Source organism: Eurosta solidaginis, chromosome 5 (genome assembly GCF_040869045.1).
Source record: "Eurosta solidaginis isolate ZX-2024a chromosome 5, ASM4086904v1, whole genome shotgun sequence".
Lineage (NCBI taxonomy): Eukaryota > Metazoa > Arthropoda > Insecta > Diptera > Tephritidae > Eurosta > Eurosta solidaginis.
This window is the reverse complement of record NC_090323.1, coordinates 14,751,311-14,774,472: the sequence shown is the minus strand read 5'-3', so window position 1 is coordinate 14,774,472 and position 23,162 is coordinate 14,751,311. Positions and strand designations below refer to the sequence as shown.

The 23,162-nt window shown below is 37.0% G+C and overlaps 3 protein-coding genes across 15 annotated transcripts in view; 1 reads left to right on the top strand and 2 right to left on the bottom strand.

The window, feature by feature from the left end:
- Positions 1 to 254: 254 nt before the first annotated feature.
- Positions 255 to 1,306, bottom strand: mRpL20 (mitochondrial ribosomal protein L20). Its single transcript, XM_067786954.1, has 4 exons — positions 1,142 to 1,306; positions 941 to 1,051; positions 698 to 795; positions 255 to 625 (listed from the first exon to the last, which is right to left on the bottom strand). The coding sequence occupies exons 1-4, from the start codon at positions 1,226 to 1,228 to the stop codon at positions 466 to 468; spliced, it is 456 nt and encodes a 151-aa protein (XP_067643055.1). The 5' UTR covers positions 1,229 to 1,306; the 3' UTR covers positions 255 to 465.
- A 1,109-nt stretch (positions 1,307 to 2,415) lies between these two features.
- Positions 2,416 to 5,210, top strand: Ccdc114 (Coiled-coil domain containing protein 114). Its single transcript, XM_067757715.1, has 8 exons — positions 2,416 to 2,529; positions 2,602 to 2,763; positions 3,559 to 3,663; positions 3,728 to 3,918; positions 3,976 to 4,150; positions 4,315 to 4,648; positions 4,709 to 4,883; positions 4,944 to 5,210. The coding sequence occupies exons 1-8, from the start codon at positions 2,467 to 2,469 to the stop codon at positions 5,158 to 5,160; spliced, it is 1,422 nt and encodes a 473-aa protein (XP_067613816.1). The 5' UTR covers positions 2,416 to 2,466; the 3' UTR covers positions 5,161 to 5,210.
- A 3,330-nt stretch (positions 5,211 to 8,540) lies between these two features.
- Positions 8,541 to 23,162, bottom strand: part of LOC137252105 (bicaudal D-related protein homolog) — a 120,420-nt gene continuing 105,798 nt past the window's right edge. For all 13 annotated transcript variants that reach the window (XM_067787339.1, XM_067787345.1, XM_067787346.1 and 10 more), the window contains exons 3-9: positions 13,969 to 14,265; positions 11,085 to 11,273; positions 10,952 to 11,017; positions 10,712 to 10,889; positions 10,359 to 10,624; positions 10,031 to 10,285; positions 8,541 to 9,952 (exon numbers count right to left, since the gene is read on the bottom strand). In XM_067787339.1, the coding sequence (XP_067643440.1) occupies positions 9,800 to 9,952; positions 10,031 to 10,285; positions 10,359 to 10,624; positions 10,712 to 10,889; positions 10,952 to 11,017; positions 11,085 to 11,273; positions 13,969 to 14,265 (1,404 nt within the window). In that variant the 3' untranslated portion in view covers positions 8,541 to 9,799. The remainder of the gene's footprint in view (positions 9,953 to 10,030; positions 10,286 to 10,358; positions 10,625 to 10,711; positions 10,890 to 10,951; positions 11,018 to 11,084; positions 11,274 to 13,968; positions 14,266 to 23,162) is intronic.

Here is a 23,162-nt window from a genome sequence, read left to right as displayed (position 1 = left end):
CTATATATTGCGCCCAAACAACCCCTTAAATCTCTCGGTTTATCTTGGATGTTTGTTTTTGTAATGTCAGATCATTATGTGAAAAATTTCAGGATTGCTGTTGAAGTATACAACTGTCATGGGAATGTCTATGATATATACCATCTGGAACGGAACATTCAACTATTGAGCATCGAGCTATAGAAATCGACATTTTCTCGCCTTATGTGAAGCCTGACTCCGTATTACGATACGAATAAAAGTTATGCCTATAATTGGCTTTTGGTATATTAATTATATACATTCCTTAAAACATTTTGTTTTTAATAGGAATATGAAATAACTATTTTTTTATTTGTTACCTAATTAACTTCCTATAAGTTCTTTGGCGACCTTTTTACTTGAGGTCCTCAACCCAACTAAAGACACGTATATTAGTTAATTTCCTTTCAAACTTTTTACAAGATTAAATTTACTTAGAACTATTTACTTATTTATATTCATGTTAGCAAAGCCATAAACTTGATTCATTACAGAGCGTTCTGTAATACCCGGTAGCGACTCAACAACAGCACGCTCTCTTGACAATTTCACCAGCGCTTCAAATGATTTGGGTTCCCAAATAGCGAGATCAGCTAGTGCTTTTCTGTGTGGAACAGAAATGAAAATATGTATTTGTTAAAAACAGTAGTTATCAAAATATTAAGCAATGACGTACTTGTTTAAAAGAATGTTGTTTCTCAGTAACGTTTCCTTGAATGCATCCAAAGTGACGCCGTATTGTTGGCAACCTGCTTCTATACGCTTGGACCAGAGCTGAAAAATGTAATTAGGGAAGTAGAAATATCAGCTTAAGAACATACAGTAATTGCTTTTCTTGAGGGATAGTCAAACTGGCAGGCAATTTCCTAAAACCTGTGACCGCACTTATAACTCATCGCACGCTGCTTTTATATCTTACCTCTGCCATATCCAACTTTTTCAACTTGCGCCCTTTTGTAGCGTATTGTAACGCACGATGTACATTCCTTATGGCTATGGAATAGCAGTTACGTTTGCGTCCACGAAAGTGCTATACAATTGAAAAGTTTTGTTAATGAAATTACGTCTTCAAGTAAAGTAAATAAGGAACTCCCAGTGCGCTTCTCGCTTATTTACTCACCGCTGCTAATTTAAAGATTTTTCTTTTACGCCAAAACTCATCAGGTCCTCTGGACCTTGTGAACAGAGTAAGTGTTGGCGATACCATTTTTAATAAGAAGCCCCAGTAAAATCTTTTTTCTTTTTGTTATTAAAAGTTTTACTTAACCTCACCGATAAAAAATTTTTTTTTGACAGATCATTGGATGAATTACAACAGCTGTTCGTCATATTCGCTGTGCACAGCTGATCAACTATACAGGGTAGGTGCTAACCATTGTTTGCTATTTACAATGGTGCTAACTCTTGATCCAGGTTTGGATCAAAATCAAAAAGTTTACAGCATCAACTCATTGACAGACAGCAATTACTGTAACTGTCAGGGACACTCACCGGCCTACGGAGCTGGAATATTTTCAAGGGAAGGCATGCATCTCGTAAGGGGAGACTTAATCACAGATCCGAAAAACCGCTCCCTATTATACATATGTAGGCAGCTGAGTTGATTTGAATCCCAAATGACCTCGCTGAGGTTCACTAAGTCTATTATGCAGTCGAAAATGGATTCAGCCTTATGGCTCTATAAATGCGTATATAGAAGTGGGTTGGATCTACCATATCTTTTGTGATGACGATTATGACAAATGTCAGGACACTTTTAAAGGCAGGCAGCTCTGGCCTGCAGGTGGAAGCCATTGCTATCGTCATCTCCTTACAGGAAATGCGATGGACGAAGCAGGGAAAGGAAAAATGGTGGCCTTGCGATAATTACTGCAATAGTGGGGAAAAGAAAAGCAAAAGCTGTAGTCGTGGTGTTTGATTTCTGTTGTTGTTGTTGTTGTAGCGATAAGGTTACTCCCCTAAGGCTTTGGGGAGTGTTATCAACCTGATGGTCCATTGCCGGATTCAGATCCGGTACGCTCCGGTAACACAGCATCATTAAGGTGCTAGTCCCACCATCTCGGGAACGATTTATATGGCCACATTAAACCTTCAGGCCATCCCTCCCTCCACACCCCCTAGTTCAATGAGGAGCTTGGGGTCGCCAGAGCCTCGTCTGTTAGTGAAACTGGATTCGCTGTAGTCGTGGTGTTTGATTTCTGTCGATCACGCCTGGCAACGAGTGTTTAGCACCCAAACATTGCTATCCCTATAACTGTGTTTATCTGATTGTTTGCGTTGTGGTATTTGAATATCCTTCGAGGTATCATGCATTGAACCAGTTGCTGTCGTTGTTTGGTGGTGAATAACATTTCGTTGCCATAACAATGTATTTAGGGGCCATACACAAATTTTATAGAAAATACTGAACAATCAGAAGTTACTCCAATTACTTATAGATGGAATATGGCGGACCAGAGCGAGTTGGACCAATTGGCTGCAGCGGAATTGGAGAGATTGCAGAGACAAGTAAATTACAGATGTGACGTACCTTTCAAAAAAAGTACCCATATAAGCACTTCCTACTTTTTTTTTGGCTAGCATCGTTCTCTGCAATTGGAGCTACGTAGTTTGTTGGAGGAAAAAGCTAAGGAGTTGAAAAAACAGAATCACTTGATAACGGTTTTGCAACAAGCACATCAAAAGTTGAAAGATGAGATGAACACGTTGGAAGGTGGAACACATGCAAGGAAAAATACAAATGTAAGTGAACTTTGGTGAATAATACAGTGAAACCTCGATGCGCTAATTCAACCAAAAGCATCGCTTACTGTTTTACGGATATCTGTTTCTATAGATACAAAAGAATAGTTTTTTTCTGGGATTCAATGGGTTGTGTAGCGCAATATATAGCTTCTCCAACCCAATTGTCAACCTCACCTCAGAGCGGCGAATCCCGTTTCACTAACAGACGAGGCGACCACAAGCTCCTTATGGAAGTTGGGGGTGGGGTAGGGATGGTCGGGCTAGTACCATAATGGAGCTATGTTACCGGAGCGTACCGGACCCGTATCCGGCAAAGGACCATCACATTGATAACACTCCCAAAGCCTTCGGGGGAGTAACATCGCTACAACAACAACAACAATAGCCTTTTCCCCAGATAAGCTGGTGCCCTAAAGACTCAGAAGTGTTTCCTACGCTGCCAACATTTCTCTGCTTGTAGACTAAACACTTCCTCGGCCTAAATCTAAATATGTTCGATTGTCTTTGTGGGCATCTCGGGAGCATGGGGTCCATGCTCAACTTACAATACCTACAGCGCAAACAAGAGCTTCCAGAGATTACAGAATATAATTTGGGATTTTCTCAAATTTATAGATATACTGCAACCTTTCCTAAACACCCTGTCATAAAGTAAACATATAGTCAAAAGAGCGTTTCCCAAATCAGTAAAAGGTCTCCATGTATCAAAGTATTACTATACCCACCAAATCATTGATCTATTACTTCTGCCATAGATGAAACTTCTGCCATTGATAACTTTTTTATTTCTAGAGAGAGAAGCGTTTAAGCTTTTTACAAAAACAAAATACGGAGCTACAGCAAATATTGCAAGGCGAACGTGTAAAGCTATGGGAATTGGAAGGACACATCAAAAAAGTTGCGTAGTTTCGCAATCAAATATTAAGAAATAGTTAATCTCACACCACATCTTCTTTCATAGGTTGAAAAGGAAATCGATGGTCTACGCAAGAATGAAGTAACGGATAGTTGTTACAAAGAAAATATTGGAAAAGTTCAACAGAGCATAGTCAAATTGGAGAATCGTCTGGATGTGGTGAATAAGAAGTGCAGTGATGTGTTAACAGAGAACTGTAAATTACGTGATTCCATAAATCACATGTTACAGGATCGGTAAAGTTTACGTGTTATTAGAACTGGTACCCAAAATTACTGCCTCTATACTTCTAGCGCCAATTTCAACGACATGTGGCAGTCCAAGGTTACCCAGTTCAATGAGGGGAAAAAACTTATCATGGACTTGATAGACCAGTCGACTGTGGCATTCGATTTACGCGAGGAACTTTGCAATAAATTGCAAGTACTCAAGGATCGCAGCGAAAATGAGAAGATAATGCATATCCAGGTGAGGGGAACTGACTAAGTAGGTTCTTAGGCTTGATATAGATCGCCCTGAGATGAGCAGCTTAAAAGTCTCTAACTTTCCATCATCGTTTTACAAATCTCATGGTTATTTACAACCGTTTTTTTTTCATTATAATTCATACACAATTCTTTCTTTTCCCAAAGGAAATGCGTGAAATGCAACGTCGCCTGGAACATGATGCAAAACTGCAGAAATTCTTCGACATTAAAGGTCAGAAGCGTATTAATCCCGAGTTAGAGCAACGCGAGGCCAACAAAAAGCTTGCTTTGAAAGAGAACTACGAAAGGCAATTGGAAGAGTATAATGCGATCATAGATGATATTAAGGAGTTATACGACGTCGAGGACACTGATTCCTTGGCTGCACAATTCAAACGGCAGGAGGAGGAAAATTTTGCGCTTTTCAACTATGTAAATGAATTGAGTCACGAGGTAGAGACACTGAATGACACAACACAGGAATTGAGTGAAGAGATTGGTAAGAACTAAGATTTTTTAAAAGGAAAGATAGTCCAAAGCAATTATTTTATACCTACAGAGCGTCAAAAGACTGAGCACGAAGAAAAACAACTGAAACAAAAAACCGAGGCTTTGGATTATTTAAATAATGAGCTCGAAAAGATTGCAGCTGAAGCTGTAGAGACAAGCGAAAGGAAAGTTTTGCTTAATACTCGTTTAGATCATATGTTGCAGGGCATACTGGATATATTCAAGTGAGTCAATTTTTATAATGCCTTAAAAATATATGGAGTTTCTACATTTAACTATTCCAGACTTTTGTCGTGTGACGATGCCCCTATCTTGAATGTGCTAAGCTCTAAAACAGTTTTAACCGTACACAATGTAAGACTCTTTGTTGGTGTAATTGAGCGTCGCATTAATGCCGTTATCAGCAATATAAATGTGGATGAGTCTTCGACTAAAATTTTGGCTAAACGTGATCGTGTACCGAAATTTAATGTTAAGGAATCGGCCAAGATGAAAAAATAAATTTGTGTCCACAACAAAGTGTGGATCGAACCACAGCATACAGTAGTTTCACTCAATGATTTTGAGAGGCGGTTTCTTTTCTTATCCGCCATTGCAACCATTGGACATAAACTGTGCTTTGGCATTCCGCTTTGAAACAGTGCTATCCTTAAAAAATAAACGTTTCGTCCCTTTCTTTCAAAATGTTGGTCTAGTTTTATGACGTTCATACCAAAGAGGATCGATACTTGTATATAACTACCGACGACTAAACCGATTATTGTGAATATCTCTTGAACAAAGCGAAATTTCAACATTATTTTGTTGCATTATGTAGCTACCTAATCGCACATTAAGTCACAACTTCAGTCAAGGTTTCACCTTTAACGGTTAAGGCGCTAAGTGAGTTAATTCGTCTATCGATAAATCTGCCAATTTGGGTATATCTCCTGAACCAAAGCAAATGGTAAAGATTTTGTTTTTGCAATATATAGGTACCTCCTTGTAGATTAATCTACAATTTCACATAAACTTCTATCATTAATCCTTCAGGGCAAAATGGAGGTTTATCGTAACTCTTTTTTTAAACTCTTTTTTTGCATTATATAGCTACTTACCTGTAGATTGATCCACAATTTGATCCAATGTCCTATCATAAACGGTTCGAGCGCTACGTGAGATATCCGGTTAATCGATACATACTAACCACGAAACGGATTATAGAGAATATCTCTTGAACCAAGGAAAATTTCCAAAACACTTTTTTAGCAATATGTGGTGGCTACCTATCTGTAGATTGAAGCACTTCATTCAAGGTTCTACCGTTAACTGTTAAGGCGTTAAGTGGGTTAATTGGTTTTTCGATAACTACTGCCCACTTGTGTATATCTCTTGAACCAAAACAAGTGGTAAAGTTTTTGTTTTTGCAATTTATAGGTACCCACTTGTAGATTAATCCACAACTTGATATAAAGTTCCGTCATTAGCCTTTCTAGTAAAAAAACGGGAACTATCGGTCCACGATTTACCAGTGCCTAAATTGTCCTATATGTCTTGAACCAAAGAAGAATTTTTTAAAACTTTTTTTTATGTTATATAGCCAACTAAATTTAGATTCAGTCACAATTTGTTATAAAGTTCTATTATTAACCCTTCAAGGCGAGATTTGCTACTTAACAGTACACAAATGACCCAGCACCTCAATTGCCTTATATCTCTTGAACCAAGAAAGCTTTTTGAAACATTTTTTTTTGCATTATATAACTACTTAACTGTGGATTGATCCACAATTTGATCCAATGTCCTATCATAAACGGTTCGAGCGCTACGTAAGATATCCGGCCTATCTACAACTACTAACTACTAAACCGATTATTGTGTATGTCTCTTGAACCAAGCAAAATTTCCAAAAAAATTTTGTTGCAGTATGTGGCTACCTACTTTTAGATTGAGGCGCAACTTTATTCGAGGTTTTACCGTTAGCGGTTTAGGCGTTAACTGCATTAATCGGTTTTTCGCTTAATAGTGTCCATTTCGTCAACCAAGCAAAAAGGAACCCTGAGTCAAATTGTGACGTAATCTGCAAATAGGTACCTATATAATGCAAAAAAACTCTAGCTTGGTAGAAGAGATATAGGAAAATTTTGGTGCTGGGTCATTTATCGATAAGTAACCAAAAGCAAATGGTAAAGATTTTGTTTTTGCTATATAGGCAACTGCTTGTAGATTGATCTGCAATTTGACATAAACTTATATTATTAACCCTTCAAGACAAAAATTGGTACTTATCAGTACACAAATGACTCAGCACTTAAATTACCTTATCTCTTGAACCAAGAAAGATTTTCGAAACTTTGTTTTGCATTATATAGCTACGTAACTGTAGATTATTCCACAACTTGGTCCAAAGTCCAATTATAAACAGTTCGAGCGCTACGTGAGATATTCGGCTTATCTACAACTACTAACAACTAAACCGTTTATTGTGTATATCTTTTGAACCAAGCAAAGCTTCAAAATTTTTACGGTGTATTATGTTTCTGCCTACTTGTAGATTGAAGCACAACTTCATTCAAGGTTCTACCGTTAGCGGTTAAGGCGTTAAGTGAATTCATGGTTTTTCGATAACTAGTGTGCCTTTGTGTATATTTCTTTAACCAAAGCAAATGGCAAAGCTCTTGCACATGTAGATTAATTCACAATCTGACCTAAGCTTCCATCATTAACCCTTCAAGGCAAAATGGGAATTTATCGGTACACAAATGACCCATCACCCCATATATCTCCAACCAAGCAAGAGTTTTTTTTATGCATTATATAGGTACTTATTTGCAGATTACGACACGATTTGAATCGGGGTTCCTTTTTGCTTGGTTCACGAAATGGACACTATTAATCGAAAAACCGATTAATGCAGTTAACGCCTAAACCGCTAACGGTAAAACCTCGAATCAAGTTGCGCCTCAATCTAAAAGTAGGTAGCCACATACTGCAACAAAATTTTTTTTGGAAATTTTGCTTGGTTCAAGAGATATACACAATAATCGGTTTAGTAGTTAGTAGTTCTAGATAGGCCGGGTATCTCACGTAGCGCTCGAACCGTTTATGATAGGACATTGGATCAAATTGTGGATCAATCTACAGATAAGTAGCTATATAATGCAAACAAAAAGTTTCGAAAATCTTTCTTGGTTCAAGAGATATAAGGCAATTGAGGTGCTGGGTCATTTGTGTACTGTTAAGTAGCAATTTTCGCCTTGAAGGGTTAATGATGGAACTTTCTAACAAATTGTGGATGAATCTAAATTTAGATAGCTATATAACACAAAACAAAGTTTTAAAAAATTCTTCTTTGGTTTAACACATATATGATGATTTAGGCACTGGTAAATCGTGGACCGATAATTCCTGTTTTCGACGTGAAGGGCTAGTGACGGAACATTATTTCAAATTGTGAATTAATCTAAAAGTGCGTAACTATATATTACAAAAACAAAAACTTTACCATTTGCTTTGGTTCAAGAGATATACACAAGTGGGCAGTAGTTATCGAAAAACCAATTAACCCACTTAACGCCTTAACAGTTAACGGTAGAACCTTGAATGAAGTTGTGCTTCAATCTACAGGCAGGTAGCCACATATTGCAACAAAAATGTTTTGGAAATTTTGCTTGGTTGAAGAGATATTCTCAATAATCGGTTTAGTCGTCAGTATGTATCGATTAACCCGATATCTCACGTAGCGCTTGCACCGTTAATGATAGAACCTTGAATAAAATTGTGTCTTCATCTGCAAAAAGGTAGCTATAAAATACATAATATAAAATACACAATTATCTCCGTCTTCATCTTCTAATTATTCGTCTTTCAATTAGAAAGTAAAATCATCAGCATTTTCAGTGTTTTTTTGATTGAAATCATAAGATATATTTATTTATTTAGTTCTGTAAGGTGTCTGTTTATTTACATTACATTACATGCATAAAATCTTAAGTAAAAATTTTGCATTTTTTGTTGTTGATATTTGCTTTTTAAACAAATCTACAACTTTGACTTTAAAATTTTGATTCATTGTCAGCGTTAAGGCAAGTACGTGAGAAATTAAAGCTTAACTTTACCGTTATTATATAGGTAGGATCTTTATTCGCTGTTAATTTTTTTAAAGAATTTGTGGCAATGTGTTTATGTTTTATAAAAAATCTCTTGCGCGTATGCCAACAACAACTACAATAAAACAAACAATCTATCAATTAACAAATCACATCACCATATCACAACATCACATCACGCTGCGCGATGCTTGATAATGGTGTCTTTTTTAGTGCACTTAAGGGGCTTACGGTTACAATTATTTTACAGTTGTATGTATGTATGTATAAAGATTTATATTAATAAAAAAATTTTACTAAAACATTAAATTTTTTTATTTTTAATATTTTTTTTTCTGTTAGTGTTCAAGATTCTGCAAATTTGTGGTGCAAAACAAATAAAGTAATGACGGAATTATGTTAATAGTTTACGGCAGTGCTGTTAGCTTACAGCATGCTGTTAAATTACATGACAGTTAAATATATGTAGAGCGATATGTGTGTTTATTATCTATTCTGAATTGATACTGCTATTGTAAATATTTTCGTTTTGTTAAAAGTTTTTTCTTTTGCAACTTCAAAGTATGTACTGTTATATTATTTATAGTTTTTTTTTTAATATAAAATTTTTTATTTTAGCTTTTTTTAATTTTAAATGTTTTCTTTAATATTGTTATTACTTTTTGTTAGCTTTTTTGTCAATTAAAGTTAATAAAGCGTATGCGAAATTCATAGCCTCAAGACTAAGTTTACGAACAAATTTTTTATTCTCAAAAAAAAAAAAGTAAGTGGCTTACATAAGATAATATATATAAAGTTTTTGTATATGTTTTTATACTTAATTTTTTATGCTCTTGTTATGTATAAAAATGCCATAATTATTTCACTATTTTTAAAGTTAGAAGATAATCAATTTCCATGTCTTCTATTGCTATATTATAACTTTTTTGTTTATAAATATTAAAAAATAATGAAAAAAAAAAATATTTTTTGCATTCAATACAAAAATTATTAAGACCCTGTTTTACATTAGTATAATTAGAGTAGCATAAATTTTCCACAATGTGCTCAGTTTACCGTTGAAATAAGCTCCAGAATTTATAGCTGGACACACGCTTCGCCAACGCCGCTGCTGTGCTTGCATTTGTACTGGCTGGCGCTGCCCTACGACTATTATTGATAAGTTTCGAACGCATTTGCTCCTCCAATAGCTCCGCCATATCCATCTGTGTGGGGAGAGGAAAAATGATATTGAATAACCCACTAAAAATATATATTCTTCTTCTTAGTCCCTTCTCACTTACCTGCCACTGTTCGAGTTGCTGTGACAACTCAACCTTCTGTTGTATGGACTCCAACAGTTGGCTATTGGCCTGCATTAAATCTATGCGCGTTCTAGCCAAATCAACTTCAGCTTTTGTGCGTCGTTCATTCGCCGCATCGCGCTCTTTTTGTGCTTTAGCCAACATTTCATCACGATCGCTATGATCGATAAGATCGCCACGTGCCTGATCGCGTTCCTCTTTGACATTTTGCAGCTCAACATCGGTAACAGTGAGCTGGTGCGAGTGATAAACAAGAAATTTAAATAAATACTCAAATTAAACTTTTTCTCTCATAAAATTGTCTTACTTTAGATTCTAATTCTTGTATCAATTGTTGACTACGCTTTATCTCGTCCTCTTGCTCTAATACCAAATTACGTGTTTGATCGAGCATTTTTCTGAAATTACCAGCATCCAGATTTAGTAGCAGACGTGTTAGTTCGTCAGACATTGTTGATAGCATGCCGGGACGAAATTCAATAGCCTCAGTATGACTGCCGCCTTCAGTGCGACTCGATGTTGAAATTGTGTTATCCATGGATTCCAAATCCAGTGATATGTCTGAATTTAAACCTGTTTGGATAGGGGGAGGGGGGGGGGGGGGAATGGAGAATGTTAAAGTTTTCAATTTAGTTTTTCTTTATCTCTGCTTCTTATTACCTGAGTCATCATCGTGGCCAATTTTTAGTGAGTCTACCAGCGATTTCAACTGTATATAGACAGAACGTGCCTCAATGCATATTTGACTGGGTTTACCATCGGAAAAACTTGACACATCCTCATCGCATTCCATTTCGAATTGTAAAGATTTCTTGCTTTGCGTACTCGAGTTGCTGTCCTGTAAAAAATTGAGATTGTAATCTACTTAGAAACGCTGTATATGTTATATAGGACACTTACGGCTCCCAAACGCTCGCTGAGTACATTATTTTCACGCTGAGATCTCTCAAATGCTTGCAGTGTAGTCTATAAAGAATAAGAAGATATTATTACTTAATACAAAGATCAGGCAGTGTGCTTTAACTAAGCTTACCTCTAATTTCGTTTCCTGCTCTCGTGCGTGTCTCTCTAGCATATGTATTCTATCAGAAGCCTCTTCAAGTGCTGACGTTAACGATTCCTTTTCATCTTGTGCTTGTTGTAAACGTTTCTCAAGATCATGGCGTTTTTCCGTAGTGAGGTTTAACTCGGTTTTAATGGATTCCAGACTGTGAACGTGTTCCTAAGAAATAGTATAAGATCGGTAGAGTAAGTTGCTATCGAAGATTATTGTGGGTTCGTATAGTCCCAATGACCAAGCTAAGTTATAAAAAGACCTGTAGGAGTTCAGACATTCCTTCAAAGAGAGTCTATAGAACTTTCAATACTGTTCCGTTAAAAAAAGGTTTCTTACTTAGAAAGTATTGTGACGAATATTAACATCACTAAGTGATACTAGCATCCCTAAGGTGATACTGAGCAGCCACTCGTATGTACGGAAACAAAGCAATCATCATTCACACATACATACAAGGCAATGGAGAGATACCATCAGCCAAAGTAGTACTCACATATACACACGCATATGGCCATAGTCTACAAATATACATGTATATGGCTGGTAACTAAACATGAAGTTCACAAAATTACTAGACCTTAGGAGAAATGGGTGAAGGAGGAAACCGAGAGTATAAAAGCAGCGCAAGCTGAGGCATGACTAATCAGTTTGATTTAAGCACGCTATTGGTTGTGAAGTATAAGTGTTATTGTGAAGTACTCTCAAAGTAGTCTAATAAGACCATTTTGCATTCTTGAATATTGGAGTTATTTATTCAATAGATTAGCGATTCGAACATTAGCAGAAGGTTTGGAATAAGCGAAATTTCCCAAAATTCGTTACAGTATTTTTATCAGAACCCGCCTACGGAAGCAGGGGAAGAGGGCGGTCCTACTCCCTTGGAAGGACCAGGTGTAAAACAATTTTATTTCCCTTGTTGTGACCAATTGGCGCCAGTTAACCCAGCGAAGAAGCGACTGGCGCGCCTTGTTGTATGTAAGTAATCCAAAATATTGCCAACGGGGTTTCTGTCGGTTGTATGCGGCTGACACACTACTAAAAATTATGGAGTACTTTAAAATATCATGCCCGGAGAATAATGATAGGTTAGGTAAAGTTATGGTGGCAGACCCTCCGTACAACAGAGAAGTGCAATTCAACTGGCTGTTACTATCTTTGCTAAATAGTTTATGAAGTATGTGCCTTGGTCAAAGCAGAACATCTCAAAAAAACAGTGGTGAACAATTCTTATCTCCTCCTCGGCCCTAAATAAGTCATTCGCTAGATTCACATGTGCTCTCCCTATAGCCCCAGGTGAAAGTGCCTTGTTGATATAATAACTAGAACATTTAAATGTATACGATTAATAGTAATGACTCTCTTCAAAGCTGGCATACTAAAGTCGCACAAAAGCTAGTGCCAGCATTTACCAAGTTTCGCAACTGGTACGCCTAGCTCTGTTCGACGATCTTCCTGACTGGTCGTTGACAGCGTAGTTCTCAAGTACAATACAGTGGAGTGCAGACAGTTCTTTTAGCGACTGTCTGTTTTCAAGTGCACCTGCCATGAAGTACTCTTGAGGAGAACGACGGAGGCATACATCGCTCCCTTTGCACTTGCACGAAATGGTACACATCCATTGGGAGCATTTTTATGACAAATAGACTTCTCATATTTATTTAAGGACAGAGATGTCTATGTAAGAGAATTGATTCGTCACTCTCACCTGTTTCTTTGTCCTTTGATATTTTCCTTAGGCCTCAAAATGCAATTAGCAAAAAGTGCTTCCGATAATCAATATAGGTTTTCTGATCCACTCTTATACAAGTCCTTTCCATTTCAAAATAATGGACTACGGCACAACCAGTGGGGTTATGTTAACGGAAGATTATGAGAATTGTATTAAAATTGATGGAAATATTAATCTTTTGTTTTTATCTTAACCGCAAAAAAAATTTGTGGTTAAAACAGCGGTATAAAACTCTTGTCTTCAGAATTCAAGAACAATGACCATATGAAGAATACTGCAGGATTCCGATAAAAGCGACGCTCTTGTATTACGTGACGCGAGAACACCAAATGATTTGTCAGTAAGATCTGTTCCGCGCTTGATGTCACGGGATCATATTTACTTACTTCTGGGTATTCAAGTAAGAGTTATTGTCTATCAATGCTCGATTTCGCAATTTTTAGGGGCGGACGTCTATTTAGTTGTTGTTTTCGCAACGTGAAGAAGCCGTGGGAAAGCTGTAGGGAGTACTGCCAAAAAACAGCTCCCTAGGATCGTTTCGTTAAGCAAGTAGGGCGCAATTTAACACGGACTCATTTAGGATATCTACTTGGAGACAGTTTCATCCCTTTTGAAATATTTATTCGCTTCGCTTGACCAACGTTATTGGTTTAACTATGGGTAGGCGCCACAAAAGGGGAATTTCTATTTCCGATACAATTCCTCTGTTACTTAAGGATCATGTGGTAAATTCATCGTGAAGTCGGCTAAGTATTGAATGAATTGAATGATTCACCTAAACTCAATCAAATCGCTTCGGTTACGGTGTAGCAAAAAAGTCCAAAAACGCTGCTGAGATGTTTATTTTGATGATTTTTAACTCCTGTGCGAAGTTAGACTTGAGATCTTCATAATGGAAACCCACGAAAAAAGGTGATTCCGAAAATGGTTAAGTTCTCTTTTCAACTTTCAATTCCGTTCCATCGTACGGTTGTCGCAAAAAGTCAATGCAGGCAACATGAATAACATTTCCCTCAGAATGAGAATACATCAAAGAGTAACTTTTACAAATCTTGAATGTAGAGTCGGCTAAAGCGCACAATTATTTTCTCCCACGGTACAAAGTATTCCTCATTAATATTCTTATCTTACCTGCAAACTGGTATTCCTGTAATTGTACTGATCCTTTAGCTCCTGTACCTGAGACATTAATTTCAGTTCGGTGGCGCGTGCTTCCTGTATTTGTTCAGTCAGACGCGTATTCTGATGTGTCAACTCATCAATAAGTATTGTCTTCTCCTTTTCCGCTTGACGTATTGCATTATCTTGTGCTTGCAATTTATCTTTAAGTTCATTCAGATCAGATTGTAATTCAAGAACACGTTGATCGCTCTCCTCTTCGGCAATGGCGAGCTTTTGACGTAGAACATGTTTTTCTTGTTCCAATTTCTGAAAAAAAACCAAAATTATGAAATTAGATATGGGAATTTTAATTAATATACTATATAGTATAAGATATAAGGAGATAAAGTCCGTATGTAATATATAAGTATGAATACAGAAGTATGTAAGTAGATATTGTTAAATGAGAAGTGAATAATGACCCTATTAATGAGTCATTTGCTTTAAGTGCTAAAGATGAATTTTTATTTGTTTTTGTTTTTTATTAATATTTGTTAAGGTGAGTTGTCAAGCTATGTTTGTTGTGAGACATTGCCCAAGGTGTTGGATAACTTATTGAGATGCACTTAAAATCGACTCAGATGACTAAGCAGCACACAGTCGCAGCTGTTAAAATAACATACAGAGCTTGCGCAGCAGGGTGGGCTACAAAAGGAGACACAAAGAGCAGTAGATACTGTCAAGAGAGGGTACAAGATCTCGGCCTTAGCTTGAGCTTGTAATTTAAAAGTGACGAAGGCATCGCGTCCTTCTCCATCGATGTCCTTATGTTCCGGTGTTCAAGTATCGATGCTGGCAGTGTTTTCCGCTATAAGATGGTCTATAACCGAAGCTTCAGAGTTACAACTATGCAACGTCTTCCAAGTTGATATTCTTTTCTTTAGAGATGCAGTTGTAGTAGAGTTCGCTGGACATTTGATGAATAGTTCGAAAGGTATCGGAGTCACAGAACTTTAATCGCGGTGAGAATGGGAAAGTTGAAGGCGTTGTTTTTTGATTCCATTAAACCTTGAGATACTGCACAGAAATTATTTTCTCCGATAGTCAATGTATGAGGAGGATTTTTTCGAAGCCCGCGGTAGCAGTAAGTCACTACAGCGTAGAGTAGAGGGCCCATAATACGGCCTAAGATGCTTGAATGACTTGAATTACAATAGCAGCGTGGATTGTAAGGTAGCCAAGGATCTCTGATTTATCAGTATACGATGGCTAGTTGGGGACGGTGTTGGAGGTCACTCCTACAGTGGTCGAAAACAGTTGGGCAAACGATTGCGGTAGTAGCCGAATAACTGAGGTGATGAAGAATCATTGCAAGCAACAATTTGGGCATGGGCTCAACGGCGGCATGACCTTATTAAGGTTCAGTTGGTCTTACTTATGACTATCAATAGAAATTTGACTTATGACTATCAATAGAAATTTGACGAATCCAACGCTTTTATTTAATTGTCTGAGCAACGCCCTAGATTGATGAGGGGTGTGATGACTAGTACCTAGGACTTACCTCATTATTTTCTAGCTTTTAGTATTATTATTACTTCATGTAAGTAATGTTTTCAATAACCGTTTAACTTCAAAAATTTTTTTTAATTATTTTATTTTCAAGTTTTTAGTCTTTATTTAATTGCCTATTATTTCTCTTTCTATTTAGTTCATTTAGTGACTCGTTATTACATGGACTCTTTCCTGACAATTTGTTACAATCTAAGTCTTCAATACATAAACCTTCCAAAGACTTTACTCGACTTTGCGCCACGTATGCTTGTCCCTTCTCGAACTCCAAAGTATTTTGATGTCACTTCTACCGGACTGTATGTAACATTTGTTCCAAATATGAGCCAAATCGGACATCATAGGTCGCTTTCTATTCATTTATGTATTATGTGTTCCAAATATGGACCAAATCGGACCACAAATACGTTTTTTTTTTAATATTTCGATCCTTGCGCCACCTAGCGGCGCTTTTTCATAGGTCGCTTTCTATTCATGTATGTAATATTTGTTCCAAATATGAACCAAATCGGACCACAAATAGATTTTTTGAAATATTTCGATCCAAGCACCACCTATCGGAGTTTTTTTCTTATTATTGCATTGTCATCGGGTTCTGAACTATATTCCAAGTTTCAAGCTTATAGCTTATCGGGAAGTTACTTAAATTTCAAATTACAAAATTCATGACGACCGGCCGTCCACCCTGTCAAGTCAAGCTAAATAAAACTGTTTAAAAATAGCATTTGCCATTGTGACTAACTTCAATTCAAAATCTGGCCCTAGCCACCACCTCATTATAGCCATCATAGCAATACAAACTTACACTCATACTACACCATCTTTGTAATATATGAGCATGTGTGGTTTTAATATAAAAAGTTCAGCTTCTCTAAAACAATAAATGTACATTATTATAAACAAAAGACAAAAAGTATGAACATTTTTTATTTAATAACTTGCACTTGTTCATCTGCCATACAAGGTTGTCAACGCCATCATCAACAAGCGCTCATATAATAAAATAACAAGTAAGGAAGGTTAAGTTCGGGTGTAACCGAACATTACATACTCAGTTGAGAGCTATGGTGACAACATAAAGGAAAATAACCATGTAGGAAAATGAACCGAGGGAAACCCTGGAATGTGTTTGTATGACATGTGTATCAAATGAAAGACATTAAAGAGTATTTTATGAGGGAGTGGGCCATAGTTCTATAGGTGGACGCCATTTAGGGATATCGCCATAAAGGTGGATCAGGGTTGACTCTAGAATTTGTTTGTACGATATGGGTATCAAATGAAAGGTGTTAATGAGTATTTTAAAAGGGAATGATCCTTAGTTCCATAGGTGGACGCCGTTTCGCGATATCGCCGTAAAGGTGGACTAGGGGTGACCCTAGAATTTGTTTGTACAATATGGGTATCAAACGAAAGGTGTTAATGAGTATTTCAAGAGGGAGTGTGCCTTAGTTGTATAGGTGGACGCCGTTTCGAAATATCGCCATAAAGGTGGACCAGGGGTGACTCTAGACTTTGTTTGTACGATATGGGTATCAAATGAAAGGTGTTAATGAGTATTTTTAAAAGGGAGTGGGCCTTCGTTCTATAGGTGGTCGCCTTTTCGAGATATCGTCATAAAGGTGGACCAGGGGTGACTCTAGAATGCGTTTGTACAATATGGGTATCAAATGAAAGGTGTCAATGAGTATTTTAAAATGGAGTGGGTCTTAGTTCTATTGGTGGACGCCGTTTCGAAATATCTCCATAAAGGTGGACCAGGGGTGACTCTAGAATTTGTTTGTACGATATGGGTATCAAATGAAAGGTGTTAATGAGTATTTTAAAAAGGAGTAATCCTTAGTTCCATAGGTGGACGCCGTTTCGAGATATCTCCATAAAGGTGGACCAGGGGTGACCCTAGAATTTCTTTGTACAATATGGGTATCAAACGAAAGGTGTTAATGAGTATTTTAAGAGGGAGTGTGCCTTAGTTCTATAGGTGGACGCCGTTTCGAAATATCGCCATAAAGGTGGACTAGGGGTGACTCTAGACTTTGCTTGTACGATATGGGTATCAAATGAAAGGTGTTAATGAGTATTTTTAAAAGGGAGTGGGCCTTCGTTCTATAGGTGGTCGCCTTTTCGAGATATCGCCATAAAGGTGGACCAGGGGTGACTCTAGAATATGTTAGTTCGATATGGGTATCAAATGAAAGGTGTTAATGAGTATTTTAAAAGGTCGTGGAGTTATTTCTATAGGTGAACGCCTTTTCGAGATATCGCCATGAAGGTGGACCAGGGGTTACGCCAGAATGTGTTTGTACGATATTGGTATGAAATTAAATTTATTAATGAGAGTTTTAAAAGGGAGTGGTGGTAGTTGTATATGTGAAGTTGTTTTCCAGATATCGACCAAAATGTGGACCAGGGTGACCCAGAACATCATCTGTTGGATACCTCTAATTTATTTATATATGTAATACCTGCCAAGATTTCAAGGGTTTTTTATTTCGCCCTGCAGAACTTTTTCCTTTTCTTCTACTTAATATGGTAGGTGTCACAACCATTTTACAAAGTTTTTTCTAAAGTTATCTTTCACGTCAATAAACCAATCCAATTACCATGTTTCATCCCTTTTTTCGTATTTGGTATAGAATTATGGCATTTTTTTAATTTTTCGTAATTTTCGCCCACTTTAGTCATAGTCGGATTTCGTTCATTTTTTATACCAAGATAAGTACGTGAACTAAGTTCAGTAAAGATATGTCGATTTTTGCTCAAGTTATCGTGTTAACGGCCATGCGGAAGCACATACGGACGACTGTGTATAAAAACTGGGCCTGGCTTCAACCGATTTCGCCCATTTTCACAGAAAACAGTTAACGTCATAAAATCTATGCCCCTACCAAATTTCAAAAGGATTGGGAAATTTTTGTTCGATTTATGGCATTAAAAGTATCCTAGACAAACTAAATGAAAAAGGGCGGAGCCACGCCTATTTTGAAATTTTCTTTATTTTTTGTATTTTGTTGCACCATATCATTACTAGAGTTGAATGTTGACATAATTTACTTATATACTGTAAAGATATTAAATTTTTTGTTAAAATTTTACTTAAAAAAAAAATTTTTTTTAAAAGTGGGCGTGGTCTCCGATTTTGCTAATTTTTATTAAGCGTACATATAGTAATAGGAGTAACGTTCGTGACAAATTTCATCACGATATCTTCAACGACTGCCAAATTACAGCTTGCAAAAGTTTTAAATTACCTTCTTTTAAAAGTGGGCGGTGCCACGCCCATTGTCTAAAATTTTACTAATTTTCTATTCTTCGTCATAAGTTCAACTCACCTACCAAGTTTCATCGCTTTATCTGTCTTTGGTAATTAATTATCGCTCTTTTTCGGTTTTTCGAAATTTTCGATATCGAAAAAGCGGGCGTGGTTATAGTCCGATATCGTTCATTTTAAATAGCGATCTGAGATGAGTGCTCAGGAACCTACATACCAAATTTCATCAAGATACCTCAAAATTTACTCAAGTTATTGTGTTAACGGACGGACGGACGGACGGACATGGCTCAATCAAATTTTTTTTCGATCCTGATGATTTTGATATATGGAAGTCTATATCTATCTCGATTCCTTTATACCTGTACAACCAACCGTTATCCAATCAAACTTAATATACTCTGTGAGCTCTGCTCAACTGAGTATAAAAATATGGAAAAAATCCACAAAAAAATTGAAAATTTTTTGCTTTATTTTCACACAGTTTTTCATGACTTCAAATGAAAATATTTGCATTTATAATTATACTTCAATTAATAAAAATATACATATGCCCATACAGACATACAACCACATATATGGAGCACCGCAAAATTCGTGCAAAAACATAAGTTTGAGATCAGATAGTCAAGCGGAAATTAATACTTTATGCTGGCAGGCTCCAAAATAATTAATTATCGCAGCAATTATTATCTAGGCATTACTTAAGCTACATAAAATTGTTCGGAATACATTTATTTAGTTTATCTATTCTTTTTTGTGAACGTTTGAGCATCTGAACGTCTGACCTAATAAGTTGCTTCGATGAAGGCTCTGATAAACCCTCAAAAGAGGGTGTTTGCGAATCAGAGCGCATCATGATAAGAAAATGAAAGCTTAACCTTCTGGAGCTACAATCTGGCCCTTGGCAAATTTTGAATATCAGTTTAACCATCTAAGCGATTTTAGCCGCTTCGTAGCCCGCTATGCGTGCCAGCTATCCCGGTTTCGCCATAACTGACGCCAATTGGGAGCACCAAGGGAGGTCTGGTCTACCTCCACCTGCCTCTCACAACTCAGTGGAGGTCTCCCTTTTCTGCTGCTTCCAAATTGCGGTGTCGACTGAAAAAATTTCTTGGCTGTAGCGCCTTAGTCCATTCGTATAACAAGTCCTAGCCAGTAAAACTTTTGGATTTTGATTTGCTGCACTAACATCATATCTGCGTAGTTTTCACACAGCTCACCACTATACTTCCTTCGATAGTCGCACTACAGACAGGACCATAACTTTTCGGGATAACTCTTCCCTCGAACAATCCAAGAGCCATATCATCTTCTCTCGACACCGTCCATGATTCCGCAACATACATCAGCACAGGTATGATGAGCGAGTTGTAGAGCGTGATTTTTGTCGTCGAGAGCGGACAATACTTATCAATTACCTACTCAGCCCAAGAGTTGGCAAGAGTTATTCCCTTTTTATTTCTAAGCTGACATTGTTTTTAGGCTTAATGCTGGTTCCAAAATAGACGAAGTCCTTCCTCAACAGTAATATTGTAGCTAAGGCGCGAATGTCCCGATTATTTCTTAGATGACAGGAAGTCCTTCGTCTTGTCCTCATATACCGTAAGACACCCTTTTGCTTCTTTATCTAATTCAGAGCAAGCAATTTCAATAATAGAAAATTATCAGCATGCGCCAGCAATTGTACGCTCGTATAATAGATTGTGCCATCATCAGTGGCAGTGGTTTAGTTGTGCTGCTAGAATTATCTTCTCCAGCGTTAGGTTAAATAAATCGCGCGAGGCCTCATTTGGTGTCGAATGGCTCGGATAAGTGTTGCTTAAGGTAATTTTTCACAGCCTTATTAATTTTGCAGCGAAATTAGATTCAGACAAAGCAGCATACAAGCAACTTCCTTTCACGCTCTGAAGCCGCACTGATATGGTCCAATCAGTTCGTTGACTTTAGTCTTCAGTCTTTTACACAATATGCTAGATAGAACCTTATACGCCTTTCTTGCGGATTGGGCAGAACACACTTAAATTCCAATCTTGAGGCATGCGCTCATCCGAACATATTTTGAATAGGTATTGATGTATGCTCTTTACCAAATATTCGCCTCCGTATTTGAACAGGATATTGCCATTATCATTTCATAAGCACATTCTGTACGCCAGTTACCAGGTGACCATTATCATTGCTACAGGAACCTGCCCAGGTCTTAAAATCCTCCATCATCAGCTAAATTTTTTTGGTAGGAGTTTTTGGGAATTATTCCAACCAGCAAGTATCTGAAGCTCCTCGTACTCACGCCATTCTGTCTCAAGTTTTTTCCTACTAAAAAGGGGGTTCTCTTCCCTCTCCCCCTCACTATAATACGCGCTGCCGCGCTCGTACGCAGAGGGGCCCTACAGACAGCGTCCTTTTTTCCGAGGTAGCACGACATTCCTCATTATACCAGTTGTTTTTGCGGGCTCGCTGGGAACCTATGGTATGAGCAGCACAGGACGTCATGAGAGAAAAATATACTCCCACTGCTTGGTCACATCGTCAGGTCTAAGATTGCTCTCAGTGAGTAGGTGTGAGAGCCGAGCGGGATAATCATTTGCTGTTTGTTTCGTGAGCAGCTTTCGACATGCACACACTTATTAAAAAATTAATTGTACCTACTGCACATAAAAATGGGCATCTAACCACAGCGAATCTCATCTTAAGGCCAACAAAGCCCTCAATTTCGCGTAACCATCATTTACTTATTTTAAATTAAGAAATAATTAAATTGTTGGTAATAAACCGATCTAGCAAATTCTCAATTCATCACTTTATTGCTTCAGCTATTTAACAAATCCATATTCATATAGTTTTTGTTTTGTTTGCTTGTCAGCGCAATTCGTTTTTGTCTTTTTTTTTTTTTGCATAGTTTTCTTTCCCTCCCTTCAGTATTTGGCAGCTCAAAAACCACCAAACAATTATTGTAGCACTCGACCCAATTCCACTATTGGTTAACTTGGCTAATAACTCGTGTTTCGGTCATTTAATACATAAATGTATTTATTACTGTTGTTTTTTGAGCTTTTTTAGGTGTAGTTGGTTTGATCAATGGAAGGTCAGTGATCGAATTTGATACGGTATTGTCAGCGTTACAGCAGTACTTACAAATATTGAACCACTGACATTCAAAATGATATAAATGAGTACATATGTAAGTATGTACATAAATATTTTTGTATTTGTTTGTATGTAGATGGAAGTTTCTATTAATTACATGCTCTAGTTAATGAGATATGTGAACTTTATAATATATAGAACCGACTGGCTTAATACTCTTTGGTTGTTGTAGCCCCTGTGATTGTTCTAGCCACATTGTAGCTGTTTAAAAAATGGTTTCAGGCTTTAGTTTGAGCGTTTTTCTTCCAAAATTTGTAGGTTCTGCAGGAACTCTTATAATCATTATAAGGTCTCGATACTCTACGACCTTCATTTAGATCTATTGTGCTTGATCTTTCAACCTATTACTGTATATGGAGGCGTTTTATGTATTTAAGTACCTCTGCAGGCTTTTTAATCCATATCACGAGGCTATTAAGAGTCGCGATACATAGTTGGGAGAGTTTTTGCCTTGCCAGAGCGGCGCATTCGCAGAGAATATGAACCGGCGTGTATTCTCGAGCTGACAAAAGCCACAGATTTGTGTATCCGATAGATTTTACTTATCTAAGTGATAACATCGAGTACAGGGTTCCGTATAGTGTCAAGGGAGAGTTCGTAGGTCCAATCTCATTCCAGTAAATTGCACTTCATTGTTTATTATTATTGATAAGCAAATTAAATGACAATAAAATAAATTGTTGACCTACTTTTTGACTGAATTAAAAGCATATTAAGTCTATGAAATTTTAATAGCTACAGCTACTTAATTATAAAGCTTCTAAGATAAAAGTATGAAGCACTCTCAGGGGCCGAAACTGTTATTCCTTTTATAATATAGTTCCTTGCAAAACTATTAATTTTGGTCTTTTAATATATTTGGATCAAGATAAAAATTATTTTGGAATTTTTATTTTTTAGTCTGATAGAACTAGTTAAACTCGGACTTTTAAAAATAAAAGTGCGGAAATAAAAGTTAAATCCGGACTTTTGTTTTTTAAGGCCAAAATAAAACTTCCGCTTGATAACATAGAAAAAAACGGCTTATCCGAAACAAACAATTTTTTTTAATTCGGATAAGCCGTTTCTTTGTTATCAAGCCGGACTTTTATTTTGGCCTTAAAAAATAAAAGTCCGGATTTAACTTTTGTTTCCGGACTTTTATTTTTAAAAGTCCGACTTTAACTAATTCTACCGGACTAAAAAAATAAAAATACAGATTTTGCTTTTATATGTGGACTTTTATGGAAAA

Excerpts from the sequence above, each read along its gene's own strand:
- mRpL20 (XM_067786954.1), bottom strand. The coding sequence starts at position 1,228 with ATGGTATCGCCAACACTTACTCTGTTCACAAGGTCCAGAGGACCTGAT. Across the intron at positions 1,052-1,141 it reads AAATCTTTAAATTAGCAGCG|CACTTTCGTGGACGCAAACG; the intron begins GTGAGTAAATAA and ends TCAATTGTATAG. Across the intron at positions 796-940 it reads AAAAGTTGGATATGGCAGAG|CTCTGGTCCAAGCGTATAGA; the intron begins GTAAGATATAAA and ends TACATTTTTCAG.
- Ccdc114 (XM_067757715.1), top strand. The coding sequence starts at position 2,467 with ATGGCGGACCAGAGCGAGTTGGACCAATTGGCTGCAGCGGAATTGGAG. Across the intron at positions 2,530-2,601 it reads TGGAGAGATTGCAGAGACAA|CATCGTTCTCTGCAATTGGA; the intron begins GTAAATTACAGA and ends TTTTTTGGCTAG. Across the intron at positions 4,649-4,708 it reads GGAATTGAGTGAAGAGATTG|AGCGTCAAAAGACTGAGCAC; the intron begins GTAAGAACTAAG and ends TTATACCTACAG.